Raw genomic sequence first — 18,580 nt, 5'->3', positions numbered from 1 at the left:
CGCATTCCCATTCTACGGCAGCAGCCGCTGCCGTCTATGACATTGTTCGTACATTGCTGAAGCCCCGGATGCAAGATGCCGCTCTATCAACCCGCTTCTTTACTTCCGTTTTGAAATCCTCTCCGACACCCTCCGGACCTTTGCTGGAGGCCGAGAGTCATCGCCCTCGCTCTCGTCCTCTTCCTCCTCCTCATCGTCCTCCACGTCGTCGTGGTCGACCTCGTCCTCGTCGAGGGACTCGGCGTCTGCCAGCTCCTCTTCTTCTCCTTCCTCCAGCTCTTCCTGAGACTCCTCCTCCTCCGAATCTGAAATGACGACCTCACCGGCGGCAGAATCGTCATCCTCGTCGACAACACCTCTGCCAGCCGTCCCGTTGGTGAGCCCTTTCTTCCCAAGGGTCTCCTGGCCCTCGACATACACGACCGCGGGCTCGTCCACATCATCCTCGTCCTCTCCGCTGGATCCTTCCCCGTCTCCGCCGCGGCTCCGGCCGGCGCCGGCGGCCTTGATCGACTTGCGGAACTTCATCTGCGAATCCAGCATGTCCAACTTCCCCTTGAGCGCCAGCAGGCTGGGCAAACCCCTCGAGCGCTCCTCCAGCACGCGGCTCAGCTCGCCGAGCTGGGCGATGAGGTCGGGCCGCGCGACGAGCGCGCCGCCGTGCGCCACCAGCGTCCACTGCATCCAGCGCATCAGGCCAAACGCGCGGCCCGGCCGGCGGTGCATGCGGGCAGCGAGCTTGGAGAGGAGGCTGCCGGCCAGCGCCGAGTCCATGCGGTTGATCGTGTTCTCTATTATCTTGGTGTCGGTGGTCTGCAGGCACGACTCGAGCAGGTCGGCGTCGTCCGTCCGGAGGGCCTGGTTCAAAACAGTTCCGAGCGAGGTGGCGCTGATCGGCGCGGCCGATCGTCGCTGGACTGGGTGACGCGAGGTCTGCGCGGCCGCTGCCTGTGCGGCCAAAGACGCGGGGACGTCAATGGTGGAGTTGCCACGAACGAGGTCGCCGAAGGTTGGTGATGTCGGTTCGCCATCTGAATTTTCCCCGCCGTCCTGCATCACCGCATCCTCATCCGCCTCACCCTGGCCATTTCTTAGCCTCTTAGTGCCAGCCGGTTTGCTCTTTTCGTCCACTTCCTTGCTCTCGTCGCCGCTCTCGCCATCTTCATTGTCAGATGAGCTGTACTGGCTGTCCGAGTCGCTCGAGATTTCGATGGGCTCTGCCGACTGCTTGGGCGCTGGCTTGTTGGATGACCCAGTTGAGACTGCGGTTCTGGCTTCGTCAATCTTGGTCTTTACCGGTGCTTTAGCGCTTGGCTTCACCACTGGCTTTGCGATTGCCGCCGCAGCTTTTCGTTTGGTCGACATTTTTTTTCAGGGTCCGACAGGCAAGGCCAGATTGTCGCGTGCAAGTCCAGCAACCGACGGAGGCCGCACGCAGCCTGGATGCTGCTGGGACGCAAGGACTAAGACTTGTGTTTTTTTCGTTAAGCCGTTAAACGTAACGAGATGAGGTTCCGCACTATCGCTATGCAGATTCTCTCAAGGCAAGCTGATCGACTCGAGAAATGCAGCGGGTTACGGGGATCAGTCAATGCGCTGGCATGCAAGATCAAGTCGCAGCAAAAATTTCGGGTTGCAGACCAAACTTTTTTTTGGGCCAGTTTCTCGCTAGCAGCTCGATGCACTGCGCCACAGCCGATGTGGCTGGGACCTCAGCATAGTTAACAAAGTGGCAGCGAGAAGAATAGCAGCGAGCAGAATTAAGCATGTGAATGCATTCGCGCCTAAGGCACAGACGCATGTTGCGAGGACATGATTGGCTTTGCCCGCCGGCAATTTCATTCACTCTACGGGACGTACTGCGGTAAGGGTGGTTCCCGTTAACTTTGTTGGCTACCGCTGCTCACAGCTGGCATCCTCGGAGGACGGCGGGAAGATGGAGACATCTCGTTGGACACTTAACCAATCTATGCACCAGCAAAAACAAGCAGCCTGCGAGCCCATCACCTTAAGTGGCGTGCTAAGTTTTGCCTTGATAGATAGATGACGGGTAGGTACCTTAGTTAACTAAGGTACCCATCTTCACACAAGAGGCTTGGATGCGATTTCGGATGTTCGCGTCATTCTCGCGTTGCCCCTGTGCGTTTAGCGCGGTTTTTCGGCTCACCGGCCCAGCCCACCACTCATTCCCGTCCACCAACTTGCCTGGTGCTGTGTTGGTGCGGAACAGTTTGCTGCTCCTGGACTGACCACAGCAACTGTCGAGTGTTGGCGGAACGTGATGTTGCTTGCCTGTACCGCTCAACGGCCTTCCCTTCGCAAACCTAGCTGAATCTACCCTCGAAGTTCGATACACTCCCGCTAGGTCAAATGCGTCAGTCCTCTTGAAGGGATGTCGCCGAGCGAGGTACCGCCATTTGCCAATGCTTTGTCCAGGACCTGAGCGGTGGACGCGTCACATTTGGCGATTTGACTCTTTTATTTTTAGCCCTGGATCGCCGGACGAGGTGCTTCCTTCCCGTTCACCAAAAAACAGCCAAGCCTGCCATCCTGAGCACCTGAATGACATGAACGCGCCATTGACACGTTTTTCTGGTAGTGGTTGGGAGAGGTTAAGAATAAATTCCAGGCAGCGCAAGGTCGGGGAAGACAGATGACACGCTCTGATCCATCGTTGTGCTGCGCACGGATCACTGGGCCCCGCTGCATCCAATCAGAGGCGTCAAAGCCCGTGTCGATGAGCCAGGCGAACCACTCAGAGGCGGAGCCACCCACTGCACGAGAGCTGGGCAGCTCTGATAAATAGCCGCCCGGTTCCGATCGTGACAGAACATGCGTTTTCAACCCAAATTTTCGAAACGACTCGGTACGAGGTCCGACGCCCCCACCGCCTCCGATTCACAGCCAACCACAACGCAGTTCGCCGTTCGCAGCCAGCCATCACAAACGCGACCAACGAAGGGCCCACCTTTCCTTTTTCCCTTGCCACCACCAGCCACACAGACACAGATCCAGACCCGCCAACCCCGCTCGAGTTTTTCCTTTCCCGAGCAGCGCCATCCCGCGAGGCTGGCCTTCCGAGTCTATAATTTCTCAGCCTTCCCCCCAGCGCATTTTTTTTTCGCGAACCTGTGAGTGGTTGCCATTTCTTTCCCTCCTTTTCTGATCTCGGTTCCTCCGCGATCCAACGCGTGCGCACGTCCCTCCATTCCACACATCCCCGCCACGCAGCGCATTTCGCCTCCGTCACTTTTCCACGTAACTTGTCTTCAAGGTCGCCTTCGGCATTTTCACTTTGCAGTCGCACACGCCGCATTTAATAGTCACACCACACTGCATTTACGTGTGGATTATTTGCGGCGATCTCCTTAACCAGAGGATTTTGCGACTGCGATTGCGACTGCGATTGCGATTGCGACCTGCGGTCTTCGCGCGACGGGTGGCCGACCGACTCGCGATTCCTGGACCGACTCGCGATTTCTAGCCAGGACATGCATCGCTAACCGCGTCACCACCTGACCCAGCTGATTTGATGTCGCGTCGAGCCTAATTTCCGATTTTCGAAACTACCGCATGGCAGTCATGACCACCCAACAATCGGAAGGCGCGCTTCTCGGCGAGAAGCCCCTCCCGAGCACTCTGCCGGGCGCAAAAGAAGGCCTCAATGGGAGCTTGGAAGTGAATGGGTAGGTTGGGTCGCTTTTGTCTGGTCGCACCTGTATGCTTACGATCGCTCAAAAGCCATACGTCCCCACGCTCGAACCCCCTCGAGTCCGAGTCCGGAAACGCGCCCGAATTAAACGGCGAGACGCCTTCTACTGACCTTAAGCTCAGCCAGAACCAAGGCGCCTTCGCCGCCAACTACGCTCTATCCGACAAAATGAAGGAAGATGACCAGCGCGCGGAGACTCCTAAGCGTGCGCCCGACTCTGACATTGCCACTGAAATGGACAGAGTGAAGGCGGACGATACCGCGGCGCCCACCGACACCGACATGCCTGATGCGCCCACCAACAGCACGTCGGGTGACAAGACGTCGGAAGCGCTTTCGCCAAAGTCGCAACCCAAGGCGGAAGCTGCCGCTCCATCGGGGGGCAAAGAGGAAGAGAACAACCCCGCCGCCGATGCCACCGACGCGCCCACAACCGCAGCGCCGGCCGGTGCAGCGGAGGATGTTACCATGGCGGACGCAGAAGAGCAGGCTGAGACATTGAAGCCGGCGAATCCTTCGGAAGGCACTAAGAGCGAAAAGATGAGCGACGATTCGGGCGTCAACCTCAAAGACGATGCAGCCATCCCAGCGGTGGAGTCGCAGGCCAGCGCAGCCGACACGACCGCCGCTGCGAGCCCTCCCCCGCCTCACGGGGACGCAAGCACGTCGGAGGCTGCGCAGACGGCCGCAAAGGTGCCCCGGGAGAGGGACGTCGACGGCGAGGACGAACCGGTCGCGAAGCGAACCAAGATTGAACATGCGGCAGATGAGGTACATGCGAAGACCGGTTCGGAGGAGCGCATGGAGGTGGATCAGCAAGCGGGTGGCGAAGCTGCCGAGGCTCAGAACCTCGCTGACGATGCGCTCAACGACAAGCCGATCACAGAGTGGCAGAGCAAGCAGATCCGACTGGTGTTGGCCGGCGTCAAGAAGACAAAGGCCGGCGTGCAGTTCAGGCTCCCCGTTGCGCAGCTCTGGCCTCACCTATGGAGTGACTACTCGGCCAAGATCTCCAACCCGACGGACATCAGCTCCATGGAGAAGCGTCTCCGCGGCGATGGCCCTCGCTACGCCACGATGGGTGAGTTCAAGCAAGACCTTGACCTCCTTGTTCAGAACTCGATTACCTTCAACGGCGATGCCCATGCCGTGACGGAGCAGGCGAGAGCCTGCCGTAAAGCCATTCTCGATCGGTTGGCCTTGCAGCCGGCGGTCGAACCAGCGAAACCCGAGAGGAAAGAGTCCGCTAAGCCGCACAGCACTCGGCATGTTGAGCCTCGTGCAGCCGCGGCCCCAAACTCGACAGCGGGCCCCGGTCGCCCCCCGAAGGGCGGAGCGGCCAGCCCGTCCCAGTCCCAACCCCCGTCGGAGGCCCAGTCCCAGCCACAACAGCCCCAGAAGCCAGTCCCCGAATCGCCTGCGTTTGCGCTTCCTCCCGGGAGCAACGGCGTGCCGCTGATTCGGCGTGACTCGACCAAGCCCGAGAGCCGGGCCAAGCGGCCGGTGAAGCCGGCCCATCCCAAGGACCTGGTCTACGACACCAAGCGCAAAAAGAAGCTGCCCCCCGAGCTCCGCTTTTGCGATGAGGTTCTCACCGAGCTCCGCAAGAGCAAGCACTATGAATTCAACGCGCCATTCTTGCAGCCTGTCGACCCTGTCGCGCTCAACATCCCTCAATATCACAAGGTGATCAAGAAGCCGATGGATCTCGGGACCATGGCGAACAAGCTCGCCTCGGGCGAATACACAAGTTCCAAGGAGTTCGAGAAAGACTTCGACCTCATCATCAAGAACTGCCGGACCTTCAACGGCGAGGACCACATCGTCTACAATCAGGCGCTTAAGTTGCAGGACCTGTACCGGGCGGAGATGTCCAGGAAGGACGAGTGGATGGCCAAGCACGCCCCGGTGTCGGCGGCGCCCCCGCATGCCGCCCAGAGCCCGCGCGTGCGAGACGACTCAGAGTCGGAAGAGGCCGAGTCGGAGCCCGATGCCGAGCACGACGAAGAGCGCAAGCAAATCGAACACCGCTTGGCTACGATCCAGAAACGTCTCGACCAAGAGCAGCAGAAGATCAACGAGATGGTCAACTCTGGCACGGCAGAGATCGCGGATGTGGAGATTGCTCAGTCCGTCGTCGCGATGCTGCAGAAGCAGCTCATGCAGGAGCGGGCCAAGCTGGCGAATCTGCCAGCGAAGAAGCCAGGCAAGCCCAAGGCGTCCAAGTCTAAGAAGGCCGGTGGTGCAGCCGCCTCCGCTAAGAAGGCTACCGTGGCTGGTGCCGGTGGCGCCACCGGAGCTGCCAAGAAGAGCGGCACTAAGAAGACAGCAGCCAAGCGCAAGATAGGGCCGATCGAGAAGGAAATCATCATAGAGTCGATTGGCGAACTGGAAGGCCCACTTCTTGCGCGGGCCATTGATCTGATTAAGAAGGACACCGGCCAGGGTGAGAACGACGCGGGCGAGCTGGAGCTGGACATCGATATGGTGTCCGAGGAAGCCCTCGTCAAGCTCTACGACATCGCGCTCAAGTTCAGGCCGAACGCGCGGGCCGAGAAGGAGCGGCAGCACTTGGGGAGCAGTGCGACGGCGGCGACGGACCCGCCCGCCGCGCAGTCCAAGCCGTCCAAGTCCAAGAAGAACAAGCCGATGAGCAAGAGCGAGCAGGAGCGCCGGATCCAGCAGCTGAACGAGCTCCGTGCCCAGGCCGGCCGTCAGGCGTCCGGCAGCCAGGAGCCGCTAGAGTCGGTCGAAGGCAACGGCCAAGAGCCCTCCCAGCCCGATCACGAGAGCGAGGACGAGGTGGATTCGGAAGAGGACTAAGGGGGCCCGGTTCGGACCGCGCGACCGCTTTCGTCCCTATTTGACGGAAACCGTTCGTCATCCCGTGAGGAATCCCACCCACCACGCTTGGCCAGCTCAGCGTTTCCGATTTATCACGTCATTATTCTCGGCAGCTTCGGCTGAGAAGTCACCCCTCGGCACGCTGTTCTCGACATCATCCGACGGCGACAGACATACAAACATGATGGCCACTTGGTCCGTCTCTTGAATCACCCCCAAGACCTCCCCTTGCACCAGTCTTTCACCGCCCTTGCACCGCTCTTTTTCTCGCCTTGTAGGAATATTATGTGTACCATATTTAAGACATCCTCCGGGCCTTGGCGGCCAGACGTCATGCAACTGCCACCCCAGCCAACAACCGCTTAATCTGTGCGGGGTTGGCGACTTCCAAAGGGGGAGGTAGGGGATGGGACAGGATGAAACTCGAAAAAGGGGATTTGACGAAAGGGGACAGAGGGAAACAACCACGATGTCACCCCCCCTATTGACCGCCGCCTCGGTATGCATTGCATTGCCTCTGCGCGCTCTTCGCTCGCACTTGCATTCTGTGTTTTGCGATCACGGGCGTTGTGGCGTCGGGCTAAGAAGCTAAGCCTCACACATCTCATGAGTCCCGAAAAATGGGCTTTGAGGATGGCAGATGGAAGTGGAGGATGATGGACGGATGGGTGGACGGACGGATGGGATGGGATATGTTTGAGTAATCCGCCCTGGAGCCTGACTTTACGGAACTGGATGGCTCTCCGGTGCAACGCGCGCAGTCATATTCTGCTCTTCTGCGTTTGCGCTCGGCTCCCCCAGCTTCTCCGGTTGAGTCGAGTCGAGTCGGTTCCAGTTCCGCTTCGGCTTTGGCTTTGGGGGTTCGTCTTTTCTGCGTTTAGTTTCTCTCTTCGTTCCTCTTTCTCCTCTCTGCGCTCTTGGAAGGTCTTGGGGTGGCGGGCAAAATTTTTTTTCTCTTTGCACTGGCAATGGGCTGGGCTGGGGTAGAGAGAGAGAGAGAGAGCTTGCTGCTGCGCCTGGGGAAATGTGGTATGGCCACCCACTCCTCTGGCTGGCTGATGACCACTGGCGAGGTGGATGGGAGCCAGAGGAAAGCATCCATCCAGCAAGGGAAGCAGATATGCTTAGCATGGACAAGATCGCGGAATAGGAGCGCTTGCTTCCCAAATTCTTTCCTGTGCGTCGTGACATTGTCGGGGTCGAGGTTGTGTGTGAGTGTTGATGCCTGGTGGCGTTTCCCTTTCGTCGCGAGAACTGGGATGGGGCCCGCTTCCGAAGCTGGCTGACAAGGTTGTGTCCACAGCAGCGGGCTTTTAGCCCCGGCCCTGGCGACGAAGCCGAGTTGCATCTCGCAAAGCCCTAACCATCGTGTTTGTTTGCGTGGCGCCATCCTCTTCCAGATGTTTTGATCGCTGCGACGGGCGTTGAAGGGGTTGTGGGCATCCGATCGCCGGTGCATGAGGGGTGAGGGGAATCGCGCCATGCAGGTCCCCCGTCGTTGACATTCGGGGCAGGACCCTCGACACACGCTCGCCGTCAGCGATTGCGAAAAGGGGCGGATGTCGGGAAACTAGCACCACAACTTGTTAGCAACTCTGCACAGTGTAACACAATCTGGGGAGAAGGCCTGGTCTGGCTGAAGCGGTGTTTGGCGGCTGCTGAATGGGCGTGGAGAGAGATGGGCATGTTGTGGGCTGAGGACAGGGCACAAGGCAGAGGGGCCATGGAGAGCACCAGAGAAACTGCAACGGTAAACAGCAAAACAAAGGGGTGAACGATGGGCGGCAAAGTATTGAGGAATCGGGTCCTCAATCAGTGGGAGGTGGAACAGGTAGGTAGTTCAGTGTGGAGGGGTTTGATGTGCATCCATGGATGTGCAGTCGCCCTGCCCAGCGTTGTTGGCGGCAAAAAGTTTCGCCAGGGAGGGCGGTTCTGGCGCCGGCAGAGCAACCTTCGGGGAAGATACCTCTAACCTTGATAGCGTTAACTCCGAGTCCCATGCCTGAAGCAAACAAGTTCACTAAAGTTACGCTGTAATTACCATCACTCAACTGCACATATTGTGTAAGGTATGTATTCCATAGCTGCCTCTTGGGAAATCTTTCGCTTAAAGATGAATCCTGTTTTCCTCGTCCGTCATTGCGACTTGCATATCTCGCTCCCAGCAAAACAAGACTCGGACCTTTGAACCCGTGCCGCCTTGTATCCGCTGGTTATTGCTACCCCGGTTGTTATCGTTTGCTAATTCAGGTTATTGAAGTCGGCAGGCGCTGGGTCTCATCCCACGCCGAGCCGCCCAGCTGTCGCGCGATTCCTTCTGCTTTACTCACGAAAGGCGAGTGTAACCTTGACCAGCAAAGCTCTCCTGTCCGACACCGGTCACCACCTCGGCATAACTACTGTCCGCGTCTCGGACAGCGTCTCGCGCCGAAAGCTGAAGCGACTGTACCACGTGACATCCGGCATGCCCGTACTGTGTAGATCCGACTGGCATCGGCCCCGGAGATAAGTTCGGACGTGCGAAGGGAGGATCGAAGAGTCGTACATATTTTGGTTGGAGGGAATTAACATTCTTGACCGCGCTCAACGATCCAGTCGAATTCCATAGGTTCCCGAGCCATTGGACATCATCCCTAGGTTAATTGACTGTCTTTCAAGATGCTCGGCAAGCTGCTCCTCACAATCGACGCGGTCGGCCTCCTCTTTGGGGCACCCATGGCCGAATACAACCACACCCACATGTTCAACCCGCGCTGGACGCCCCATGCAAAGTGCGTGCTGCTGCTCGTCTCCACCATGGATGGATTGATGGATGGCTGGCCGGACTGACCTGTCACTGACTGCTGGCGCGCTTGTCCGTCCCCCAGATTCCACGGCGCGTGGACGATGAGCCTCTCGGTCATCCTCGGCCTGGGCACGCTGTACTACACCTGGCGCCCGACCCTTCTCCCGCCGTCGACGCCGCCATCCCTCGCCCCGGTGCTAGCTAGACAGCTCCAGAAGGACTCGATGTGCTCGGCTCTCTTTACCGGCACCATCTACTGGCTTGCCGGCCTCGCGTCGATTCTGTACCCCGGCACCGACGGGGTCGACCCGGAGTTTGGCCCGTCCGGCTTTCCTCAGCGGTTCATCTTCGCCGGCTTCGCTACCGCGGCTGCTCTGGGCTCGCTCATTGAGGGCTGGCTTTGATGGCTTGTCGTTCGGACTCACATCAGGAGGGGTGCACGCATGAGTAAGACGACGCAACAGAGGTTGAGCGTCTCATCCGCATGTTTCCAATCTCCAATAGCCACAGCGATTTTGGTTGGGGCTCTGCTTGTCCCCTTCCCGGTGGCTAGTTGCATGGACTGGAAGTCTCAACGAGACTCGGCATGAGCTGGGATGTGCGGCAGCTTAGTGTACTGTAGTTTCCTGTAGTTCTGTAAAGAGCGTGATGCAAGTGGCTTGGTGGCGTAGCATCCACACTAGTGTCCCTCCACAAGAATGAGCAATTCACCGATTATCTTCCTAGGCGTACACCCTATATACAGTGAGGTACCGACAAACAGAAAGACCAAGACCAGCGTTTCCAAAAGGGAGTCGCTCCGTGACCCATGATGAACTGCACAAAAATAGGTCGGGGCTCCCAATCCGATATCCCGCTGTCAGCACCGAGCAGCTCAGCGGCTCCACCCCCGGAGTTAACGCCGCAGGAGCGGGTTGCCCCCGGCACGATTGCGTCATAGGGCGCTTCATGGACCTCCTCATTGGCTGCCGGGGGCCGGGGGCGCGAGCTTCCTCTTTGTTTGGTTCCCCAAAGTTCGAGTCCCCTTGCTGCCATCAAGAAACTTGACCAAGCTTACCCGCCAGGCCGCCGCATCCATCCCCAGCACACCATCAATGGCCGTTGTATTGACCTAAATTATGATCTACTGGATGATCGGACGATCGCGGTGGAGAGCGGCCGGCCGAGCTCGGCGGTGGTGGATGGAGCGGGCGCTGGCGGAGGCAGAGGAGGGGAAGCGTGGGAGAAGAACGAGTCCGGGGACAGCGCCGCCGACGGGCTGAGGGTGACGGAGGAGAGTGGGGAGAAGGTGAACCGGACAGTGTAGGACCCGAGCGGCCGAGGTTTGTGTGATACGTGCGAGAATGGCGTTGCTGGCGATGTAAGTGGCGCCTTGTTCCTCTTCTTGTACAGGCCTTTCGAGATCTACCTTGGTGTATCCTGGATGTCAGTGTGTTCATGGTACCCCCACTTCACGGTGTGCTGGAGCCCAAGCCGAGCCTTGCGAGGAACAGCCACAGACAGAACGAGAGCAAAAGCTGGGAACCGCGTGGTGGTTCTATGTTCTATCAGTCCGTCAGGTAACTGGCAAAGTTTGGCCCGCAACCCCTAAATAGCTCCTTATCAAGCAGCCACTTGTCCTCGCATACGATTATGATCAGGTCGACCATAGAAAATGAACCCTCCACCCCTCCATGGCTCTCGCCCACCATGCTGAATCGATACTCAACATCTCTTCCTCCCTCTCACTTAAGCATTATTCGTCCCAGGCGCCGCCAGTTCCAACAGTTTGTCGAACAAGGGCGTTCCCAACCCCGTCACGGGGTCCCAGCCGGTCGTGGCGTTCCACCACGCGCCATCACCGCCAAACTCGGCCCTGCTGGCACACCCGATCGCAGCGCCAGTCGTGATGTCCGTAAATGCGGCCGAGTTGTTGTACAGCCAAGGGTTCAGGAACCCCAGGGGCGGCTTCCCCTGCGCCTTGCGGGCGGCGTTCAGCAGCGCCACGATTCCCGCCACGACGGGCGTCGAAGCACTGGTCCCTCCAATGCTCGACCACTTCCCCCGGTTGCAAACCGAAAAGCCCTGGGACTGGGCAGAAATGTCCGGGATTCCTCGGCCGGAGCGGTTGAAGAACTGCGAGTACGTCTGGCCAATGCCCTCCAGGTAGGTCCCCACGGCGTCCCTCTGCCAGACAGGCTGCGCGTGGTAGATGCTGAAGCCGCCGCTGGAAAACGACGCGGCCCTCTCTGGCGAGTTGCTTGCCGTCCCGCCCGTTGTCCCGCCCACGGCGGTCACCCACGGGCAGCCGGCGGGAAACGTCGACTCGAAGTACGTTGCGTTGTTGGTGTTGCTCTCACAGCGGTTCCCGGGCCCCGAGTCTCCCGAGGCAAAGAGAACCGAAACGCCGCGGGCGCCAAGCTGCTTGAACATGTCGCAGACCTTGAGCGCGTAGTCGCGGGGCACCGACTGCTCTTCCTCGCCGTAGGACGTCGAGATGGTCTGCGGCAGAGCCGAGTCGTTGAGCGAAGCCATGTAGAGGAGAAACTCGAGGTATGGCTCGTTGCTGCCGGGCGGGCTAGGCTGATTCGCCGTCGGGACGAGCGGACCGCGACCACCCACGCTGTACTCAACGAGGGGAATCGGGTGGCTGATGCCGAGGAGGTACTGGGCGTCGAGGTTGGCCTCCACTGTTTGAGCGTCAGGGCCTGGAACGAAAGACGGAGAGAGCAACATGGCTTACTGCTGTCGGCTTTGCTATGCTGGTCGTTGTCTCCTCCGTTCACAAGCTCAACCGTGAAGTTGAGGCCTTGCCAACCGGTCATGTAGACGTCCTCAAACGTCGCCAGGTCATCGTACCGGGCATACTCCTCGAGGAACGAGGCAAAGGCCACCTTGTTGGCACCGGAAGCAGTGGGCTTGTAGTGGATATTGTATAGGAACCGGAGGCAGCTAAGCGTGACTACTCCAAGGGCGCACGACGGGTCATCCTCGACGAACTTGTTCTTCGTGCCGGGTCCCGCGTCATCATCGCCACTCTCGAGCGGGAACGTCTCGAAGATGGTGGGCCTCCGAGCGCCGAGGTGGCCGAACCGGGTAGTGGGCTGCACGAGGTCGATGTGGGCGGCGACGCGGTCCGGCACGCTGTACGCGAGGGCCCGGAGTACGGGAGCACCCGTGCCCTCGAGGTAACGGTACCAGGCGAACTGCGTGTCGAGCAGCTCGCTGGCGATTCGCACCGTGGTGGTGAAGGAGACCCAGTCGTGGTCGACCCAGGGCTGGATGGCGTGTTCGCGGAGCCACTGGGTTACGACGGAGACGCTGGTGTCGGAGGGAGCTGTGTAGGACCTCAGCTCGTCACGCGTCATGTGCATGCCGTAGTTGGGATGACCCGGGGTCGACATGTCGAGCACGGCCTGGTCCAGAGCCAAGGCACGCTCGGGCTGCTGCTTGAGGGCAATGCGGAGGAAAATGGGATCGTCGGGCGATGCGGCCCGCTGCCGCTGCCAGCCCCGGGGCAGGCCGTCGACTCGGTCCATGACACGAGCCGACGCTGCGGCAGCGAGCACGAGCACGAGCACGGGACACAGTAACATGGCCGAGCGAGCCATGGCTTCTTTGGGTGTCTGCTGAATGTTTCCTCCTCGGACTTCCCTGAGTGTCCCGCGTGGCCAGGCAGTCGGATGCCTACGAAGGAGTGTGAGAAGTGTGGGAAGACAAGAAGCAAGGGACTTAGAGAGCCCGGTAAGGTAGCGTGCCGCAAATTCCCCTCCTGACTGGAGGGTTGGCTGCCGTCTCATTATAGATAATTAACTGGTACCTTCCCTATAGACGTGTGATTGCTGGCATCGCGCTTGCCGTGCGGGAACCCGCAGCCGTCCCGTCCTGGAGGAAGCGACGACGCGGGAGGGGACGGGAGCGTAACAGTCAGGTCCCTTTGATGCCAGTGGAACGGATGGCGCATGCCGCCTGCCGCCTGCCGTTTACCTCGGCCATTTCAAGCTGGGGAATGCGCTTCCCGGCTGTCTGCCCTTCACTTCTTCGCCGTCTAGGCGGTGTTCCAAGGTTTCAAAGGGACTTGCCCGCCGAGTGGAAACGCTTGCCGGAACGCTCGGCCGTCAAACGGCATGTATCCGAGGGATAAGGGTACATCCATCTCGCAGTCCTGGTATATGCACCACGATGGCAGTCAAACGGCTCGTGGAACAGCATGTGGGGTGGTCTCGTTTGCGTCCGCAGTGGTACTATGCGGCATCGGCGAGTTGATTGTATCCGTAACATGGAGGGCCAGTTCCGGCGCCACCTCCAAGTCCTAACGAGCGCTGGAACTGCCGTGTGACATTCTGTACATCGCGGAGTCGCCACCGAGCAGTGAGCAGCCCAGCCATCTCGGAGCCCCCATGGATGGGAGGGTAGTGGGAAGCTGGAATCTGCCACAGGAAGAGAAGCAGTGCTCGAGGCGAAAGCTTCAAACCTGATCGGTCTCCAACAATGACCCCGCCGAAAACAGATGGAACTGGCCCCGCCATCACGCGCCATACCCTCCACGCCTTCCACTCCACCGTGGCAGCCAAGCCGTGCTAGCCTGCAGCGCCATCCAGTGGTGATTCACACGGCAAGGCACGCGGAGATGCGGTTAATCTGTACGCTGCGAACGGATCCGGATGCAACGCGACCATGGAGGTGCTTACCCACCTCCGCCCTGTGACGGTAAATTTTACTGTGTACGGAATACTGTGTAGACAGGGCGAATCACCAGGGTTGCGCCCGGGGCCGTTAAATCGAGTTGCGATGACGGTCAATGCCGGCGGTGAAGCAGCAGGTGTACCTTAAGGATCATGAGGACCGAAGACGGAATACACAGTCCTGTGCGGGCCGCCCTGCTGAAAATTCCCTGCTGCTTCCTGCTTCACCTGCAAACCAAGGAACCATTCGGTCCAGGTTGTGTACCTGCCTACCTCATGCAAGTGCGGAGTCGGAGGCCTGGACTGGCCGGCAGTTGACTTGGCCGCCTGCTGCTCCTCTGATCTGATCGAGCTCCAACCCCTGCACCCTGCCACCGCGTGAGTGATTAGCGCCCAACATCCCTGCCAGCCAGCTCTTGCTTTTGGAGGTCGGGGTCCCACATACCCCGACTGGCGATTCATTCTCCCAATCAAGACCAGGGGCGCTCCTCCCGAACATGCGACAGCAAGCTCGGGCCAGGTTTGCTGGTCATTTTTGCGGGACCACACATCTGCAAGTGGGTGATCCAACCGCTCCTTCCCCAGAACACCCGCAGCCCAGACAGGAACAGGGCGCAAAATTTCTCGGTGCTTCCCGCGCCCAGGGTCGGGCTCTCTCCTTCGCAAAGTTGCTGCATCGATCGAGCGGCCAAACCAGCACGCAGCACGCAGCACTTCACTAGCACCCAGCAAACACCGCAAAGCACGCGCGCGTCGAGAGTCGGGCACATACCGATTGCTTGGGCCAACACCCACTAGCCGCCCGCGATGGACCCGCGGCAGCCATCGCAACACCCGTTTTCGCGGAACGGTGCCTCGCCGTTCAGCAGGCCGTCCTTTGGGCCTGCTTCCGCTTCGGGTCCGCCTCCGCCTCCGCCGACCTCGCAGTCGCCCTACCCGCCCGGCCCATCGCACCCTCCGGCCAACGCCGCTCCGTACTCCGACATGCACTCGCGCAAGCCGTCCGATCCGCCGCCGTACTACCCACCTTCCCGACAATACCCCCCCGAGCACGGGCCGAGCGCCATGGCAACCTCGACACATTCTCGCCATCAGAGCGCGTCGTCAATCACATCCGGGCCCCCCATTGCTCGCGCCATGCCTCCCCCCAACTCACCGCCCCAGCCGCAACAGCACCAGAGTCAGGGACCCAGTGCCCATCAGCTCGGCCCACCCTATGGCCTGCCACAGCCTCGGCCGCCGCCCGTCTCGGTCGGGCCGCCGACTGCATTTCCCCGCGCGCGCGAGCTTCCTGCCCTGGAATCCCTGCCCAGAACAGGCAGCTCGGGGAGCAGCATGTCGATATCCTCCATGTTGGGCGGTCCTCCACCGACGCGCGAGCCGGCCGCGCCTCAATACCATCCGGGGCCATCTTCCGGTGCCCCGGGCCCGCCGTACAGCCAGTCCTTACACGCGTCACCTCGGACGCAAGCGACAACTACGTCCGAGTACGCTGCCTACCGGCGACCCCAGACTCCCGAACATCGCAGGTCGTACGAAAGCCGAGACCCGAGAGCGTCTGCCGTTGCATCGCCTCCCCCATACCATTCAACCCCTGAAGTGCCGCGGTACGGGACTCCACAGACGTATCCGCAGAGAGCTCCCCCTCCCCCGTTGCCCACCGCAGAACAAGGGCGGGAGCCTGCTCGCATGCCTGGCAGCACGGTGCCTCCCAGGCCGATTAGCCCGCCGAGGGCCTACTCAAACGTCGGCCCGCCGCGACCGGCCGAACCGGGCAGGGCGCCAAGTGAGATGTACGTGCACAGGGAGGAGCTGCGGCCATCGGAAGAATATAATCCGGAGCGCCCCATCAGGGCGGTCAAGTATGAGGAGCAGAGGTACATTTCGGACCGAGAGCGGCAGGACCGGGAACGGCAGGACCGGGAAATGGAGCTTCGAGCCATGGGCGGGGGCGAGCCGCCTCGAGCCCCGGGGATCCCTCAACCCGAGTACGCGCGACAAGCGGAACAACGGGCGCATCAGTACGGCCGCCCTCCGGACCCTAGAGACCAGGGCCACTGGCCGAGACCCGGCTATGAGCCGGCACGGGCACCCTACGACCCCGCCATGCACCCTCCGAGACATCAAGACTACCCGCCGAGCACAGCATCCCACTACAACGGGCCGCATCTCTATCCCTCGGGGCCGGCCGATCGCCATCACGCGCCTCCGCATTCTCACCACCAACCGAGCCTCCCTCCCCCGGGTCCAGCACACGCGCAACCCTATGACTCCCCGGATCGGCAGCGTGCCAGCGCAATGCACGTGGATCGCCACCTTCCGCAGCACCCTCAACGTAGCCAGGAAGAGGCTGCCGTACCTCCCCCGTCCGTTGCATACGGTGGTGCGGCATCTTCAACGTACGAACCGTCGCGCAACCGAAGTGTCGAGGAGGTCGGCACTCCGCATGGTCACCAGCGAAATCTACTGGGAATCCAGGAGATCAACCGCAAGGGGCGCATTTCTCCTCTGCCGCAGGCCGTACAAGGGGCCCAGCCCCAGCTGGCGGGCCCCGCCTCTGAGCCGGGGATCAAGAGCGAGTTTGGGCGCATGTTCTCCGGCATAGGAACCGGTGTCGGCAACCTCTCAAGCCCCGTTCCTGCGGGCGCCCAGCTTGCGTATGGTCCGGCAGGCGCGCTTCGCCGTGAGGACTTGGATGGCGGCCCTCCCGAGCTACCGGTCGAAGTTGTGAAGGCGACGGCTCGCGGCAAGCGGAGGAAGTTGAAAGAGGAGGACGAAGAGGGTAGTACCGGCAGGCAAACGCCTGTGGGGAGTCGGGTGAAAAAGGCCAAGTCACATGCGCACCACCATCATCAGTACGTTCTTTTCTTTTTCGTCTCTCCCTGTTTCCAACACATGCGGGCGGGATCTAACACCTTCTAGTCACCATCATCACCACCATCATCACAATATGGAGCCGGTTGCATCGCCCGCCCTTGCCGGAAATGCTCAGTTTAGGAACGTCAAGGGCACCACGCCGTTGCCCTCGCCGACATTCGGTGTGTCGAAGGATGTTCCGGCCGAACACCAACATCACCATCAGCATCTTCCGGCCCCTCGCCCGGGTCCGTCGAATGCCAGACCCGCCCCGCCACCTCGGAGCCCGTCTCCTGTTGTTCTTCCCAAACCGAAACAAATCGTCACCTCGAAGGCTGTCCTGGACAGCGTGGCGGACCGCCCGCGCACCCATCTAGGCGATGTCGTGTACGAGCCGATTCTCAAACGGGCAAGACTGCAGGATCCGCGGACCGGACGGCCGCCGCGTAGTGGGTACAAGTCGACGCCGAAGCCGCTGCCATGGGACCTGATCGAGGGCAAAGAGAACTGCACGTTGACAATGAAGATCGGCAAGGAGCACCTCACGCCTGCCGCGCGAGAGGAGATCACGTCGAGGCGGGCACTCTGGGGCACAGACGTGTACACCGACGACTCGGACGTGATCGCCGCGTGCATCCACGCCGGCTGGATCAGGGGCGAGTGGCCCGAGGACGTGGACGTGAGCATGCTGGGCCTCGACGAGGGCTACAGCGTGTCCGATATGCCACAGCTGCTGAATGCGCGCGGAAGTGGCGCCAAGGACTCAAAACCCGGCACGTCCCAACCTTCCCAGTCGTCCTTGATGGTCTTGACCGAACCGCCGAAGAGCGGCCCGATGCAGGTCCCGGCGAACCGCGACCTGCACGTCACGCTGCTCATCCTCCCGCGCCTGGAGAAATACGCTTCGACCACCCGCTTCGGCATCAAGTCCCGTGAGTTCGGCGGTGTTGTCGGCGGCGAGGCTGGAGAACCACGGCATCGCGCCGTCCACGACGGCATCAGCTTTATGGTGATTGGTCTGCGGTGGGTCACCAACGGAGCCGCGCTGCAGGGGCGCCTCCGAGGCAAAGCGAGACGTGAACGCATGCGTAAGGTACTGGCGGAAATCGAGAAGACGCCGGCGTGGATCAGCAGCCAGCCGACGGGGGCGAGCGGCGGCGAGAACGACAATTCGATGGGCTGGTGGAAGCAGAGCATCAGCAAGCCGCCGAGCGAGGGCGACAAGGAAAACCAGAACCGGCGGGGGCCGGCGGGCGACCGGCCGCAACATCAGCAGGAGCAGCAGGAACAACAGGAACAGCAGAAGGTTGAGGCTCACAACCGTGAAGCTCAGGACGGCCATCAAGGGGCAAACGCACCAACGGAGGGCGGGGCCGAGGCTCGCAAGGCGGGAGATTCCACCGTCGAAAAGGACCCTCGCCAGGGAGCACAGGGAGACGATGGTAATGCCCAGAACGAGCCGGATGCGACCCCGGCTGAGAAGGGTGCAGCCGAGAAGGGCGAAGTTGAGAAGGTTGAGGCGAAGAACGTGGAGGCGGAGAAAGAGGCCGGCACCGGTCAACCGGAGTAGGCTCTGGAGGCTCCAGGAGAGCATTTGCTTCGCCCCGCGGCTGGATTTATTTTACGGAATTGAAGCGGTTGCTGCGATGGGAATGCATTGGTGGTGTTGGTCCTGGCTTGATATTTGCTCCGTGGCGTGGACTTGTTTCGCTCGGTGTG

The 18,580-nt window shown here is 60.6% G+C and overlaps 6 protein-coding genes across 6 annotated transcripts; 3 read left to right on the top strand and 3 right to left on the bottom strand.

The window, feature by feature from the left end:
- Positions 1-69: 69 nt before the first annotated feature.
- Positions 70-1,630, bottom strand: THITE_2124854 (uncharacterized protein). The gene has a single exon (XM_003658245.1). It carries the CDS (start codon positions 1,363-1,365, stop codon positions 100-102), a length of 1,266 nt encoding a protein of 421 aa, XP_003658293.1. The 5' UTR covers positions 1,366-1,630; the 3' UTR covers positions 70-99.
- A 1,869-nt stretch (positions 1,631-3,499) lies between these two features.
- On the top strand, positions 3,500-6,583 carry THITE_2124850 (uncharacterized protein). The gene has a single exon (XM_003658244.1). It carries the CDS (start codon positions 3,881-3,883, stop codon positions 6,533-6,535), a length of 2,655 nt encoding a protein of 884 aa, XP_003658292.1. The 5' UTR covers positions 3,500-3,880; the 3' UTR covers positions 6,536-6,583.
- Positions 6,584-8,618: 2,035 nt separating this feature from the next.
- THITE_2124848 (uncharacterized protein) lies at positions 8,619-9,883 on the top strand. The gene is made up of 2 exons (XM_003658243.1): positions 8,619-9,327; positions 9,424-9,883. The coding sequence occupies exons 1-2, from the start codon at positions 9,215-9,217 to the stop codon at positions 9,743-9,745; spliced, it is 435 nt and encodes a 144-aa protein (XP_003658291.1). The 5' UTR covers positions 8,619-9,214; the 3' UTR covers positions 9,746-9,883.
- A 574-nt stretch (positions 9,884-10,457) lies between these two features.
- On the bottom strand, positions 10,458-11,032 carry THITE_2093455 (uncharacterized protein; the record flags this gene model as incomplete). The annotated part of the gene is made up of 2 exons (XM_003658242.1): positions 10,458-10,745; positions 10,970-11,032. The coding sequence occupies 2 exons, from the start codon at positions 11,030-11,032 to the stop codon at positions 10,458-10,460; spliced, it is 351 nt and encodes a 116-aa protein (XP_003658290.1).
- Positions 11,033-11,069: 37 nt separating this feature from the next.
- Positions 11,070-12,931, bottom strand: THITE_159718 (uncharacterized protein; the record flags this gene model as incomplete). Its single annotated transcript, XM_003658241.1, has 2 exons — positions 11,070-12,010; positions 12,064-12,931. The coding sequence occupies 2 exons, from the start codon at positions 12,929-12,931 to the stop codon at positions 11,070-11,072; spliced, it is 1,809 nt and encodes a 602-aa protein (XP_003658289.1).
- A 1,881-nt stretch (positions 12,932-14,812) lies between these two features.
- THITE_76016 (uncharacterized protein) lies at positions 14,813-18,431 on the top strand (the record flags this gene model as incomplete). The annotated part of the gene is made up of 4 exons (XM_003658240.1): positions 14,813-15,250; positions 15,386-16,860; positions 16,928-17,006; positions 17,055-18,431. 4 exons carry the CDS (start codon positions 14,813-14,815, stop codon positions 18,429-18,431), a joined length of 3,369 nt encoding a protein of 1,122 aa, XP_003658288.1.
- Between the last annotated feature and the right edge of the window lie 149 nt (positions 18,432-18,580).

Source organism: Thermothielavioides terrestris, chromosome 6 (assembly GCF_000226115.1).
Source record: "Thermothielavioides terrestris NRRL 8126 chromosome 6, complete sequence".
Classification (NCBI taxonomy): domain Eukaryota; kingdom Fungi; phylum Ascomycota; class Sordariomycetes; order Sordariales; family Chaetomiaceae; genus Thermothielavioides; species Thermothielavioides terrestris.
The sequence above is the reverse complement of the archived record's forward strand: the minus strand, read 5'-3'. Positions and strand labels throughout refer to the sequence as shown.

What these genes read in the sequence shown, in the direction of transcription:
- THITE_2124854 (XM_003658245.1), bottom strand. Translation starts at nt 1,365, where the DNA reads ATGTCGACCAAACGAAAAGCTGCGGCGGCAATCGCAAAGCCAGTGGTG.
- THITE_2124850 (XM_003658244.1), top strand. Translation starts at nt 3,881, where the DNA reads ATGAAGGAAGATGACCAGCGCGCGGAGACTCCTAAGCGTGCGCCCGAC.
- THITE_2124848 (XM_003658243.1), top strand. Translation starts at nt 9,215, where the DNA reads ATGCTCGGCAAGCTGCTCCTCACAATCGACGCGGTCGGCCTCCTCTTT. An exon ending in CGCTGGACGCCCCATGCAAA is followed by an intron (nt 9,328 to 9,423) that starts GTGCGTGCTGCT and finishes TCCGTCCCCCAG; the next exon opens with ATTCCACGGCGCGTGGACGA.